At 33.2% G+C, this 14,027-nt stretch overlaps 1 protein-coding gene across 1 annotated transcript; it reads left to right on the top strand.

Moving 5' to 3' along the window:
• Positions 1–2,935: 2,935 nt before the first annotated feature.
• LOC103502043 (alpha-glucan phosphorylase, H isozyme) lies at positions 2,936–11,872 on the top strand. The gene is made up of 16 exons (XM_008465841.3): positions 2,936–3,274; positions 3,392–3,629; positions 4,061–4,240; positions 4,746–4,922; positions 5,009–5,094; positions 5,277–5,466; positions 5,538–5,630; positions 6,894–7,078; positions 7,183–7,300; positions 7,409–7,537; positions 7,862–8,080; positions 8,180–8,383; positions 9,050–9,208; positions 9,674–9,937; positions 10,715–10,905; positions 11,532–11,872. Exons 2-16 carry the CDS (start codon positions 3,417–3,419, stop codon positions 11,656–11,658), a joined length of 2,535 nt encoding a protein of 844 aa, XP_008464063.1. The 5' UTR covers positions 2,936–3,274; positions 3,392–3,416; the 3' UTR covers positions 11,659–11,872.
• The last annotated feature ends 2,155 nt before the right edge of the window (positions 11,873–14,027 follow it).

Raw genomic sequence — 14,027 nt, 5'->3', positions numbered from 1 at the left:
ATTTACATTTAACTTATGCTAGATTTAGTTTCATATAATTGGCAATTTAAATGTTCAAATTAGATACATTAGTTATCTTTGGATATACTAACAATATCTAACCAAACACCTCAATTAACCACAATAAGATTCAAAATTATAAAACTGCTAATTACCTTTGGACAAATTAAATGTTCTATAATAATGAAAATCAATATACTCATGACAAATCATTAATGTTTCATAATATTATCTCATTCATTAGCATCAAATAGACATGAGTAATTGAATCAATCTTAATTTGATGTCTAAAGATCTACCAATTTGGCCACTTTGGTGACTAACAAATTGTTCATAACATAGGCATCATGATAAAACAATTACAATTAACCATAATAAGATTCAAAATTATAAAACTACTAATTACCTTTGGATAATTTAAAAATTTTATAATAATGAAAATCAATATACTCATAATAACATCTTTATTTTTCATAATATAAAATAATTCATCATCATCACATAAATAGGAGTAATTGAGTTTAACCTTAATTTGATATCTATAAAACTTACTAATTTGGTCACTTTGGTGACTAACAAATTATTCCTAATATATAGATATCAAACAACATAATTGCAAGTGATTTGCCTCATAATTTACAGTTAGATACAATAATTTCATCAAAAAAATTCATACATCCATACATTATCCTCCAAAAATTTAATTGTATAAATTAAATTTTAGAGATAAATGGATACTTTAAACATAACAAATAAAATAAAATTAACACGTGTTCATCAATTTCATCATAAACTAAATATATGCAATATTTCGAAAATCATTAAAATCTAAAATTTAATTAGATTTATGATGAATTAGATTTTCGACAATATCGTAATCTTTATTAGATTTTAATTCCTTTTATCAATGATTAGAAAATTAATTTAATTCGTGACCTTTCAAATAGATAATTGAAATTTATATCAAAAACAATATCTTCGTTCTTTAAAAAACAAATATCAAATCTTCATAAAGATCGCCGGCGGTGGTCTTTCAATATCTTAATTGAAATGATCAAAATCTTCATAACTGAAACTTCAATCATTAATAATGTGGCTCAATGAATTTTATCAAGGTTGCCGGCAAATCAACTTCTGGAAGAAAAACAGGGAATTTAAAACTTTTATAATTTTCTTTTCTTCTAACTTTCCATAAAAACAAAATTTTAAATTCATAATCTTTAATCAAACAATCTTTAATTTAAATTTAAAAGAAAAAACATGGAGCGGAAACATTAAAACAAATCATTAATCATGCATGTAAAATTACAAGTTCTCAATCAAGGCTCTGATACCACATGTAAACTTTAGTTTCATGATTATACAATAAACATTAACATTGTATATAACGATAAATGCCAAGATCTTTGAACTAGATAACTTTACAAATTAAAATTAGTTAAAAAACAATCCATGAATAATCTTCTTGAGGAATTGTGTTTCTCTCACTTGCCTTTAGACTTAATTTAAGTTTGTTGATGGAAAGAATAAACTAGTTAATGAGGCAGAGGACTAATGGCTAAGGTTCTATTTATAGGGCATTATCCTTTAACCTAATGGACCTAATAAAATAATAAGTTCATATCTAAACTTTCATTCAAGAGCTACCGAGCTTGTTTTTGGATCAAGAAAGATTGAATCTTCTCTGGATCTAAAATGAAGAGTAGTCTTCTCTTCAATAATGTTCTCATAAGCCTTATGTACGAATTATACAATTATTGATGTGTTGATTTGATTCTTAGAATAAATAATAAATAATACAATTGCGCCACATTAATGATAATATTATATTTAAGAATAAATCTAACATCAAAGTCAAACCAATCAAGAGGCAATCATTATGACTCAAGGCTCAATGACAAAAGCTAGAGCTAAAAGACTTCAAGATGGATTAAATGTTTGTTTACAAACTAGATTTTCGATCTTCAATAAATATTTGGAACTTCAAGAGTCACTTGGACACTCAAGGGTCATAATAAATATAGAAATTAAGATTCATTCACATATTTAATACATTTCTAGATTCATTCACATTTTTAATGCATTTTAGTTCATTCACATATTTAATATGTACCTATTTAATGGAATGTGCTTTCATTTATTAGGGTAGTTGAAATGACATGTTGTGTCCTTTCATATCACATTTGAAACTAGTATAAATAGGTTGTAGTTTCCACATTTGAAACACAACTTGAATTTAAATGATATCTTTTCATAGAGTATTTTCTCTCAAGCTTTATGCTTTCCTTTGTATTCTTATGTTAGAATGCATGCTTAGGACTTTCAATCTAGTTTTATCAATTAGATTGTGGAGAGTTCGAAATCTTGAAGTTAGAAACAAGTTCTCTTTCTTCTTGATCTTTGATCAATCTTTCTAAGACAAATTTGTTTAGCTTTCTTGGGATAGTTAACTAATTGTATAATCGGGGTTATTCTTATTACTGTTGTAGGGGTTCGTTCACCTAGGATAATGGGAGTTCTCAAACATGATTGAAGTAGTTTCCTTTTATCAAAGGGATATATCAATTTTGTCAAAATTCGAAATTGAAATCGGTAAATTCTCAGTACAATTAAAATTTAGTTCTTTAGAAAAAGACTACAAAACCATATTATAGAGACTTTTTGGAAACTTGTATTGAATTTTATGAACGAAACTGAATAGACACTGATATATAATGGAACATGAAAATTTTGCTTCATCAAGGAAAAAGAAAAAAGTGAGTACAAAAGTGAGATGGAAGAGGGCCAACCCGCGAAGTGACCGGTTTCGGTATCTCTTCCTTAACCGTCAAAGTACTTTTCAGCTTCGTCTCGTGAATGTGGACGGACGGTGCGCGCTTTTTTCTTTTTCTAAACATAATTAAATTATACTTTCAAATTACCCAAAAAATCTTAACTCCAAATTCCAAACCCCGAGATTCTTCCCCCGCCGATTTCTCCCATCTCTCTTGGATCCATCCATTCATTTCCATGTGATCCTCAATCACTTCCATTACTACTACTCCTTTTCCTCTCCCACTTCTCTGATATTTTCTCCGCAAACTTCCAATTACGTCTTCCTTTTCTCTTCGTCCTCATTACCTTTTTCGTCTTTGTTTCCCATTCAATCCCTCTCCACCTTCACTTTCATCACACTCCTCAAAAATATCTTCCACCCTTCTTATTACTGGACCCGATTCTTGCTTTCTCTGGAATTCTTCTGTTCGGAACTTTTGAAGGAAAAGCCGTTGAAGCAGTAAGTGTTGTTAGTGGTTCTTGTTGATTTTACGTTTTAATTAGGGATTGTTTGTTTGTTTGATTCTTTCTGGTTTTGGCTTTCTATTCTACATTGTTGGTTTTTGTTTTGTTTCAGGTTGATTTTGTTTTGGATTCTGAGTATGTCGAGTGGGAATTCTAATGGTGCTACTGTGGTTTCCACTGGTTCTACGAAAATTCCTGCAGTTGCGCATCCCTTAGCGGAAGAACCGGATGAGATTGCGTCTAATATCAAATATCATGCTGCTTACAGTCCTCATTTCTCTCTCTTCAAGTTCGAGCCTGAGCAAGCGTATTATTCGACTGCTGATAGCGTTCGCGATCGGCTTATACAAGTGCGATTTTTAAATCTTTTGAATTATATTTACGAATTGCTAGTGGTCTGTGTGCTGGTCGAATGACTCGAATCCTTTTTTATGCGACGATATTGTGGTGTTGTAGTTCTACTATCTTTCAGATAGTTAGGTATTTGAAATTATTTAAGAGCGTCTACTAGCTGAACTGTGCTTTACTTATGAACTTTAATGCTTTTTCATGTCCTGATGCGTTTCTCAAAGGTCATTATTTAAGTGTGTAAGCGGCTAATCTATAGTTCGTAAGAGACGAAAAAGTGTGTAGTTAATCTGAGTTGACTGGTCTCCTATATTTGATTTGAGTATATTATGATGAGTGATTGCATTTTTCATTTAGTCTAAATATGAATCTTTACTAACTTTGACTGATGGTGGCTGACTAATTGTGCTAATTCTCATCCTTCACTCTGCAGCAATGGAATGAGACCTACTTGCATTATCACAAAGCTGATCCCAAACAAACCTACTACTTATCAATGGAGTATCTTCAGGGCCGAGCTTTGACCAATGCAATAGGAAACTTGAATACTCAGGATGCTTATGCTGATGCTTTGAATAAATTAGGACATGATCTTGAAGAACTGGTTGAGCAGGTTATATAAATTTTTCTCGGCATCTGAATGCAGGATGCATCATTTCCCTTGTTGTTTTCTTCCACTGAATACTATGCAGGGTTTCCTTCTTTTGAAAAGTAGAGAAGTAGTGAATGCTGCACATATAATCGGAAACCTTTCAACCATCAATAACGACTCTCAAACCATATTTTTTATGGCACCAATTGCTCTTTTAGGACATTGGAAAATTCATGCATGTTATCAGTCTGTATCCTGAACGTAATTTAATTTATATTATCTGATGATTCGATGTGGGCTTCAGCTTTTTCAGGAATCAGTGAGCACGTGAATATATTAAATACTTCTAGTCGCATTTTTATATTTTTTATGTTTTATCCGCATCCTGCTGGCATTTAACTTATGTTTGATTTTGTTGGTCTTTTATCTCACGTTTTAGATTTGAGCTTAGTTAAGCAAACAACCCCGTTCTTATATCTTATCTTTTAACATGCACAATATTGACATTGTAAATGACTTTTCATAGGAGAAAGATGCTGCCCTTGGAAATGGTGGACTTGGAAGGCTTGCTTCATGTTTTCTGGATTCAATGGCAACACTAAATTTGCCTGCATGGGGTTATGGTTTAAGGTACAGATATGGGCTTTTCAAGCAGCGGATCACAAAAGATGGCCAGGAGGAAATAGCTGAGGATTGGCTTGAGGTTAAGTTTTCATTTGAGAAAACCTTTAATTAATATATTTCTACTTCAGACATCTTTTGACATTTGTATTTATGGAAATCATGCAGAAGTTTAGCCCTTGGGAAGTTGTCAGACATGACATTGTTTTCCCAGTCAGATTCTTTGGTCATGTGGAGGTCAAGCCTGATGGATCGTAAGTTTTCTGTGTTGACTGAACTAATTGCCTCAACTAGTCCATTTTGAGAAGAAAATTTAGTTAAAAATGTTTGAGGGTCATCATGTATACCAGAATTAATCATCTTACTGTAAGAATTAACTTCACTGCTTTGGGCATAACTCTTGTTTAGTGAAAGTTGTGCATTGCGTACATAACAGCCGAAGATGGATTGGAGGAGAGGTTGTACAAGCTTTAGCCTACGATGTACCAATTCCAGGATACAAAACCAAGAATACCATTAGTCTTCGCTTGTGGGAAGCAAAAGCACGTGCTGATGATTTTGACCTTTTCCAATTCAACGATGGACAATATGAATCTGCTGCTCAGCTTCATTCTAGAGCTCAACAGGTTTGTTATGAGTTATCCTACTTGCAAGGTTCATGGCATTGGCTTGCATCAACGAGTTGTTACATTTGCAGATATGTGCCGTTCTATATCCTGGAGATGCTACAGAGAATGGAAAACTCTTGAGACTAAAACAACAGTTTTTCCTTTGTAGTGCGTCACTTCAGGTTGGGCGTCTGTTTTTCGTTTTCATATTTTTCACGATGGTACTTTTTAGTTTTTAGCCTTATGTTGGCCTGAAATATCCCTACGTGGCTACTTCAACATTGATATTAAGAATCTCAAGATGGTTCGAAAAATTATGTTTGAGTTCTTTAAATAACTGTAGAATGAACAAAATCAACTTCATTTTGTCTGTGTAAGTTACAAGTTACGACTGTGCTATAGGAATGATTTATCTTGATTTGAGCCATTAGTAACTTTTAGTAATATATAATTAAATTTTCCTTCAACCACTAGCTTACACTTTTGGGTGAATTGGTGGTTTAATATGGTATCAGAGCAAATGGTCCAGAGAGGTCTTGTGTTCAAGCCCCTGCATTTACGTTTCCTTCCCAATTAAAATTGTTTCCACTTGTTGGGCTTTTCAAATATTTCAAGCCCACAAGTGAGGGGGAGTGTTAGTGTATATAATTAAATTTGCCTTCAACCACTAGCTGAAGTTTGTGGGTGAATTGGTGGTTTAATAGTAACTATATCATGCAATTAGCTTTTTTGAGTTCAACAATATCTGTGGTGGAGATTTGAAATCGAGATTATGATGCCTTAACCATGTGAACTATGCTTAGGTTGACAACTATATCATGCAACTATCGAAAACATCATCTCTAATTTATAGGTCTTTTTTAACATAGTTGAAGTTTCAATATTCTATATGAACACAGCTGGCTATTTAAATTACCATATTGAAAAGCAGCACTTGAAATGCTTCTAAAAATTAATGCCAATTAGAAGTGTTTATGATTCTAATTGGTTAACATTACTGAACACAGATTAGTTATAGTTATTGAAAGAATAAAAATTGTAAAATGCCGAACTAATACCAAATGGATGGGTAGTCTGCAAATTTTACCAAATGGTACTACAGCTGGTGATGAACTTAGAAGGGGTAAAGGTATAGTGTAACTGTCTAAGTTAATGCCATAAAGGTATAGTGTAACTGTCTAAGTTAATGCCATTAGCAGATCAAGTCCGTTGTATTATGTACTGAACACATTTTTTAATCGTATAGTTCTAAATCCTATAATCTGTCGACCAAGTTTTAGGTTTGTTAGGCTGAAAGTTCATGCAAATCTAGGTGCTTTTTTGTACTAATTGTTTGAGATTCAGAAATTGTATCTCAATGTTCTCCATGATTATGTGCGTGTATTTGCAAACAGCTCTTTGGTTTTTTCTTCTTCTTCTGACAAGGATAGTCAAATCAATTACAGGACATAATTTCAAGATTTAAGGAGAGAAAGCAAGGGAAAGATTCACGGGAGTGGACTGAGTTTCCAAGCAGAGTTGCAGTGCAATTAAATGATACTCATCCAACCCTTGCAATTCCTGAACTGATGCGATTACTGATGGATGAAGAAGGTCTTGGATGGGATGAAGCATGGGATATAACTACAAGGTGTAGGAAATGTATAGATATATTAAGATATTCCATGAAATTGAGATCTTTGCCTTGTTTTGAAATTAGGAGCTAAACTAGGACTCTGTTGACAATTGGATCAGGACTATTGCTTATACCAACCACACTGTTCTTCCTGAAGCACTTGAGAAGTGGTCACAACATGTGATGTGGAAGCTTCTTCCGCGCCATATGGAAATCATTGAAGAAATTGACAAGAGGGTACAAGAGTCACCTTAGAATGAAAGTTGCTTTTTGTACTTTCAACACTATTGCATGTAATTTTATCTACTAAGATAATTTCTTATAGAGCTTCGAAAAAACTTACAGTTTGTGGCGATGATCCATGCTGCTCAAAATAATCTTGAGCATAAGATAGACAGTTTGCGCATCTTGGATAATAACCCTCAGAAGCCAGTGGTTCGGATGGCTAACTTGTGTGTTGTATCTGCACATTCGGTGAGAAATCTTATTCTTGTATGGTATTTTATTCTTTTTCTATTCAATCATGATAGTTGTCCATAGAGTGAGGACCCCATTTTCCTTTTAGCATTTACTTATCTGATAGTTGATCTTACAATGAGGATCTCATATTATTAATTCCTTTTAGAACTTTGTCCTGATTTAACATGATAGTTGTGATCTTAGTGTGGATATCTTTGTCAGATTTTTCATCTTGGTTTTGCGTCTTCTTCATCTTCCTATATCCTATTATATATTATTCAAATGCATGGCACCTTGTTACTACTTCTATGACGTGGTTTTTGCCTATTGTTATTGTAGGTAAATGGTGTTGCTCAGTTGCACACCGATATCTTAAAGGCAGAGTTATTTGCAGATTATGTAACAATATGGCCAACAAAATTTCAAAACAAGACAAATGGCATTACTCCACGTCGATGGCTCCGATTTTGCAACCCTGACCTAAGTACCATAATAACCAAATGGTTGAAAACAGAAGAGTGGGTGACAAACCTTGACCTGCTTGCAGGTCTCCGAAAAGTATGTCTTGACTGCTAGTTACTTTATTCGAAATTATTCAAAATTTGTCACCTGGTTAACTGGAGTCTAATTCCATTCTCTGTATGATCTGTCCAAAAGATTGCAGACAATGCAGATCTTCAAGCTGAATGGGCATCTGCCAAGATGGCTAGCAAGGTGCGGTTGGCACAGTATATCGAGCAAATGACTGGCATTAGCATTGACTCGAATACTTTATTTGACATACAAGTTAAGCGCATACACGAATATAAAAGGCAACTGCTGAATATCTTGGGTGCAATTTATCGATACAAGAAGTTAAAGGTATCAGTACTCCTTGGCTACATTTCACTACATGGTCAAATTTTCTTTCTGGTTCTTACACCAAACAAATAAGTGATGTATGGGTTGTGGGGTGAAAGCAAATATTATAGTTTTGACATAATTAAAATTTACCATAACCCATTATTTTGTGTTTTAGGGTCAATCGGTGACTTAATATGATTTCGTAGCAAAAGTATATGTATTTGAACCTTCTTAATGTTATTTCCTCCCCCAACTAAAGTTGATTTCTATTTGTTGGGTCTTCTACAAATTTTCAAGTCTACAAGTGAGGGGAGTGTTGAAGTGTTGATATAATTAAATTTATCGTAAGCCATCAGCTTAAGTTTTTGAGTCCTCTGATGATTTAACAATGTATTTTAGTAGCATCTGTCGACATATCTCAAATTTGATTATTGATTCCGGTCTTTCTGCAACATAGCCAAGAAATTGATGCTGTTCTTTTAAATTGTCTCATTATGTATATATTTCTAGGTTGTGTTCTGCTCTCGTACTACGCCCATACCATTTTATTAGCAGTGGAATATAATGTTTAATTAAGTGAACTTTGATCAACTCTTTGAATATTTAGACCCAGCATGAGCAAAAACTGTTCTGTTTCAGATTGTTACTTTATTTTTTTAACCTCAATATATGACCTTTTGTCAGGAAATGAGTCCCGAAGACCGGAAGAAAACTACTCCAAGGACTATTATGATTGGAGGAAAAGCATTTGCTACATATACAAATGCTAAGCGAATAGTCAAGCTGGTAAATGATGTTGGTGCAGTTGTCAACACTGATCCTGAGGTCAATAGCTACTTGAAGGTATATTAGTTCTCTATTGACTTGAATGTTCACTTGCTGCTATAATTGTTGCATTCATTTATCTTAGAAATTATAAAATGAGGGAATATGTTATACAGCTAGAAAGGAGCTATCATGGACTTCAGTATAATTTGTTATTCTAAACTTTTGCCCTGGATTTAGAATGCTTGTTACCTTGTTCCTTTTGCTTTGTGATTTTAGCTTTATATGTTGTAAATGTGTGATCTCTCTTGCTGACTATTATTATTTACTTATTATTAATGTCTATAAATTTGTTCTCATATACGAAAGTATTTCTTAAAATTTGAAATATATAAATGAACAATGTTATGATGAACACAGCCAAGTGATGAAAAGAAGAGAGAATTTATATAATCATGCCTAAATGATTATCCAAAGTGAGTGATAATGATTTCTTGAAGCATTTGATTCTGTTTAACTTTGCTGTTGCGGCAATATTTTCAGGTTGTATTTGTTCCAAATTACAATGTGTCTGTGGCAGAGAAGCTTATCCCAGGAAGTGAGTTATCACAGCATATCAGCACCGCTGGCATGGAAGCGAGTGGTACTAGCAACATGAAGTTTGCTCTCAATGGCTGCCTCATAATAGGAACATTGGATGGGGCCAACGTAGAAATCAGAGAGGAAATTGGAGAGGAGAACTTTTTCCTATTTGGTGCAACTGCGGATGATGTCCCAAGGCTCCGGAAAGAGAGAGAACGTGGACTGGTGTGTGGCTTCCACTTTTACATATTCATTTTTCGTTTTGTTTTCCTTCTAAAAGTCGGTCCGTATAATATCCTGTTTAAGTTAAAATCTCGATGCATTATTTCGTGCTTCACTTTGCTGGTAGTTCTCAAATTAACACCATTTATTGTTTTTTTTTTTCTTTGGTTATCTCCTTGCTCCCTCCTCCCCCATCAAAAATAAAAGAAAAGGAAAAAGAAAAAATGAATTCCTAGTTTCTTTAACGACTGATTATCGATTATTTGATGTGAAACTTAAGTAAAATACTTGAAGTCCCAGTTTTTCTTAAAACATCTAGGATAAATACTAATGCATACCCCTAAATATTGGTGTTGTATCAATTAGAACCATTATTTAATAATTGTCAACTTAAACTTTGAAGTTTCGTAAGTATATTAATATACATCCTTTTCCAAATTTCTTTTGAACCAATAGCGTTTGAATTTATAATGTGAGTCAATTAAATGCCCAAATTTTCATAAGCTAATCAAATTAGACCTCTCATTACCATTACCTTTAATTTGAAAATTATCCATGCTTTTATGTCTCAAACGTGCATAGACTTCTTCAAAGATTTTACGTTCGAAAGAGGAAGACCTTAATGAAAGTGGACAGTGGGTTTACTACCATAGCACCTGATTGTGGTGGAGTCGTGGACCTTAAATCCATTGTGTTGCCAAATTTTAACCACTAATACTTCTTAAAGTTGAGATTTCCTACCATTTGTACTCAACTTCTTTTTCCATTTTTACTATGCAGTTTAAGCCGGATCCTCGATTTGAAGAGGCCAAACAGTTCATTAGGAGTGGTGCATTTGGAAACTATGACTATGGCCCTCTCTTAGATTCCCTTGAGGGAAACTCAGGCTATGGCCGAGGTGATTACTTTCTTGTTGGTCATGACTTCTCGACCTACATGGATGCACAGGCAAGAGTAGATGAAGCTTACAAGTAAGTAACTGCCTCTATTTCCCCTCCCTTGGTTGTTTAGCCTCAATGATGCTGCTAATGCTAGTTCTCTGATGCTGCAGTATGCAAGATTATTATTAATTATTGTAACTTAGATATTTTAGTTTAACAGTTTAATCATTCAAGTAAGGATAAGGGAAAAGTTGTTCCTCAATCATGGAAGTTTTGTCTAGATAATTATGTTTCCTCTGATGGTCCTAGTGCTAGATTCGTTTGCTACTTATCAAATATTTATTGGGTTAAAATAGCTTGAGCAAGTTCTGGTAGGGAGGGAGAGATTTGTTCCTTGATAGTCGGTTAGGCACTATTTCTTTCTCCATCGAAGATTACCGATGTATTCTTATTATATGATTTGATACACTCAGCTTCAACTAGATTGCTGGTGAGGCATCATGTCCGATATATATTGATTAATTGACTAAAGCCTCCATACTTCGAGTCTTTGTGAAAATCGACTTCCAATAGCTTCAAGATTTATTGAAAGCATGCCCTCAACAATCAAAATCAAGTTTATTTATTTATTTTGGGGCTGCTTATTGATTAAAAAATCAATCTTAAACCATCCAAGTAACAAACAAGATTTGTCTGACAACATACATATTCTGCAGGGACCGAAAGTTGTGGCTGAAGATGTCAATATTGAGCACAGCTGGGAGTGGAAAATTCAGCAGTGACCGAACAATTGCCCAGTATGCCAAAGAAATATGGAATATACAGGAGTGCCGTGTACCATAATTTCAACATTCTAGGTCCACCTTGTCTTAAATTAAAAGGAAATAAGAATCTGTATGACGCTAGGTAATCTCAGTTATCTCTCTGCTTTAATTCTCTTCTTCATGCTGGTATCAGTAACACTAGCGGTTTACAGTATAGAACTTTTCATGTAATATCGTATTGTGATATATAATGCTATTTGCTTTAATTAATAAAACTTCAGTCTGTTAGTAAAGCTCTTTTAGATTAGAGTTCGGCTTGTAGATTCCGTAGTGTCTACTAAAAACGTTACTGAGAATATATTGCACTTGTACCTCACCGAATATACTTCACCTTCAAGTAGATCAAGCAAAGTGCTTATCTACTTCAAATGACGTTCTTGATGATTTGGAAATTTGGTTTGACAATGATGACTTCTGCAAGGCATCAAGTCATCTTTTAAACGATAATCCATTCGCTCAAACTTGGTTGAGGTTGTAGCATCAGTTCACTATCCTCAAGGACTCATCTTTGATCGCCTTGCTATAAAAGGAGGATAATCCATAAGTCGGTAAGAATTTTTCTTTTCCTTTTTTTGTCTCTTAGACTACGACTTATTGCATCTTGATATGATGTATTGTTGACTTATTATTCAATCTAGGCATGAGATGGCTTTTCAGTTAACAAATTAATCAATTGATTGATGAGATGATTGGAATTTGTAGAGCGATAGATCAGCTACCAAGCTTCCCAAACAGGTGAGAGAAACAATTCTGTTTAGTTTTAAAATCTAATCATTTGTCGTACTCAAAACATTTAAGAGAAGAAAAAAAAAAAAGAAGAAGCTATAGCCACTTCTGAATTGAAGATTGATTAAATTGATAGATTGAATCCCCGGCTAATAACTGCATTATTAGTTGAAAAGCATAAGCTTAGATTCTAAATTTTTGGCAGCCGAGTAAGTTATATAAATTTGGTGCCGCAAACTTTTTGAAATAAATAAGGTATTTTTCAAATCCAAAAGTCGAAAGGTAGGATGTCATATCACAATTGTAGTAAAAATGATTTCAGGACAATAGGGAATGGATTTTTCAAGTGACCAATTGTTTTATAAGAAAAGATTATGAGCTATTACTGTTCACGAGGGAAAGAGTGTGCATGATGGGCGGGGATTGTGTAAATATTTTTGTTGGGAATGTAGCACGGGTGTCAACAATCCTAGTACCAATAGAATAGGAAGAAAAGATAACTTATTACCTGCCAAGTGAAGCATTGAAGAAGACTTGAATTAAGAGAGAGTGTTAGTATGACTGATGTTGCAGCAAAAGATTCATCGTGAGTTGGTTTGCCATGGTAGTGGCCGGGGAATTGAATCACTACACAGTTGAACCAACTGATCCCTTTTCTCGATAAAAGAAAAATTCAACTATGTTAAATAACTGTTTCTTATTTTTAAATAATAGGATAAATTATTTAAAAAAAAAAAAGACCTTAATTTTGTAATTTGTATAAAAAATGGCTCTAAACTTTCATTAGTTTTAAAAAGGTCCTTCAATTGTTAATAAGGATTTAAAAACACAGTTAGGTTATTTTTGGGTGAAAATTGTCTTTTGTTTAAAAAACACTCGACTATCAAAAAAAATTCACAAAAGACTCTAAGGCTTAAAAAAATACTCTTATTTATTCAATTTCTAAATCGTCCTTTTAGATGTCAAAATTTTAAGTTCAAGCATAAAATTTTAAAATAAAAACTTTCTCCTCCAAACATACTAAAACGAATTAAATTTGAAGGTTAGAGATACAAATTATAAAGACATCTTATCCTAAATAATAATAATAATAGTGATATGTTTGGAAGCAATCTGGCTTTTTTTTCTCTTTGAGTTCTAAAAATGTTTGCATGAAAATAAGTATTTAAAATTAAATATTGAAATGAAAAATTATGTCATACTTATTCTTAGATTTTTTTTTTTTTTTAAATACGCATTTTAGGAGCGAAGTGAAAATAATACTTGCATCTATGTTTTTCTTAAAAGAAAAAAAAAGTGATATAATCGCCTTAATGGTTAGTGAGAAAATAGTGAAATTAGGAGGCTACTTAAGATGGTGGGGGTGGGGATGGGGCAATTTCTTCTTAAAACTAAACTAAGAAAACACAAAAAGTGAAAATGAAGCAGGACAAGGCACATCACATTAGTGCGAAGTATTTAAATATATATTCTGAACCCTCTTTTTCAATTCAATGTATATCTCACCTCATTTGAGATATCTAATTTTTGAAGTTTCTATCTTCATTTTTACTACAAGTATATTACAAATGTGACCACCTAAACCTCAACATAGCCAACATATCCTTTCACCAACTCCGAAGCTATCAAATTTTATTATTATTGTTCATTGCACCGAAAACC

The sequence above is a fragment of the Cucumis melo genome, chromosome 11, assembly GCF_025177605.1.
Source record: "Cucumis melo cultivar AY chromosome 11, USDA_Cmelo_AY_1.0, whole genome shotgun sequence".
Classification (NCBI taxonomy): domain Eukaryota; kingdom Viridiplantae; phylum Streptophyta; class Magnoliopsida; order Cucurbitales; family Cucurbitaceae; genus Cucumis; species Cucumis melo.
Note: the sequence above shows the minus strand (reverse complement) of the source record. Positions and strands in the feature narration are given on the sequence as shown.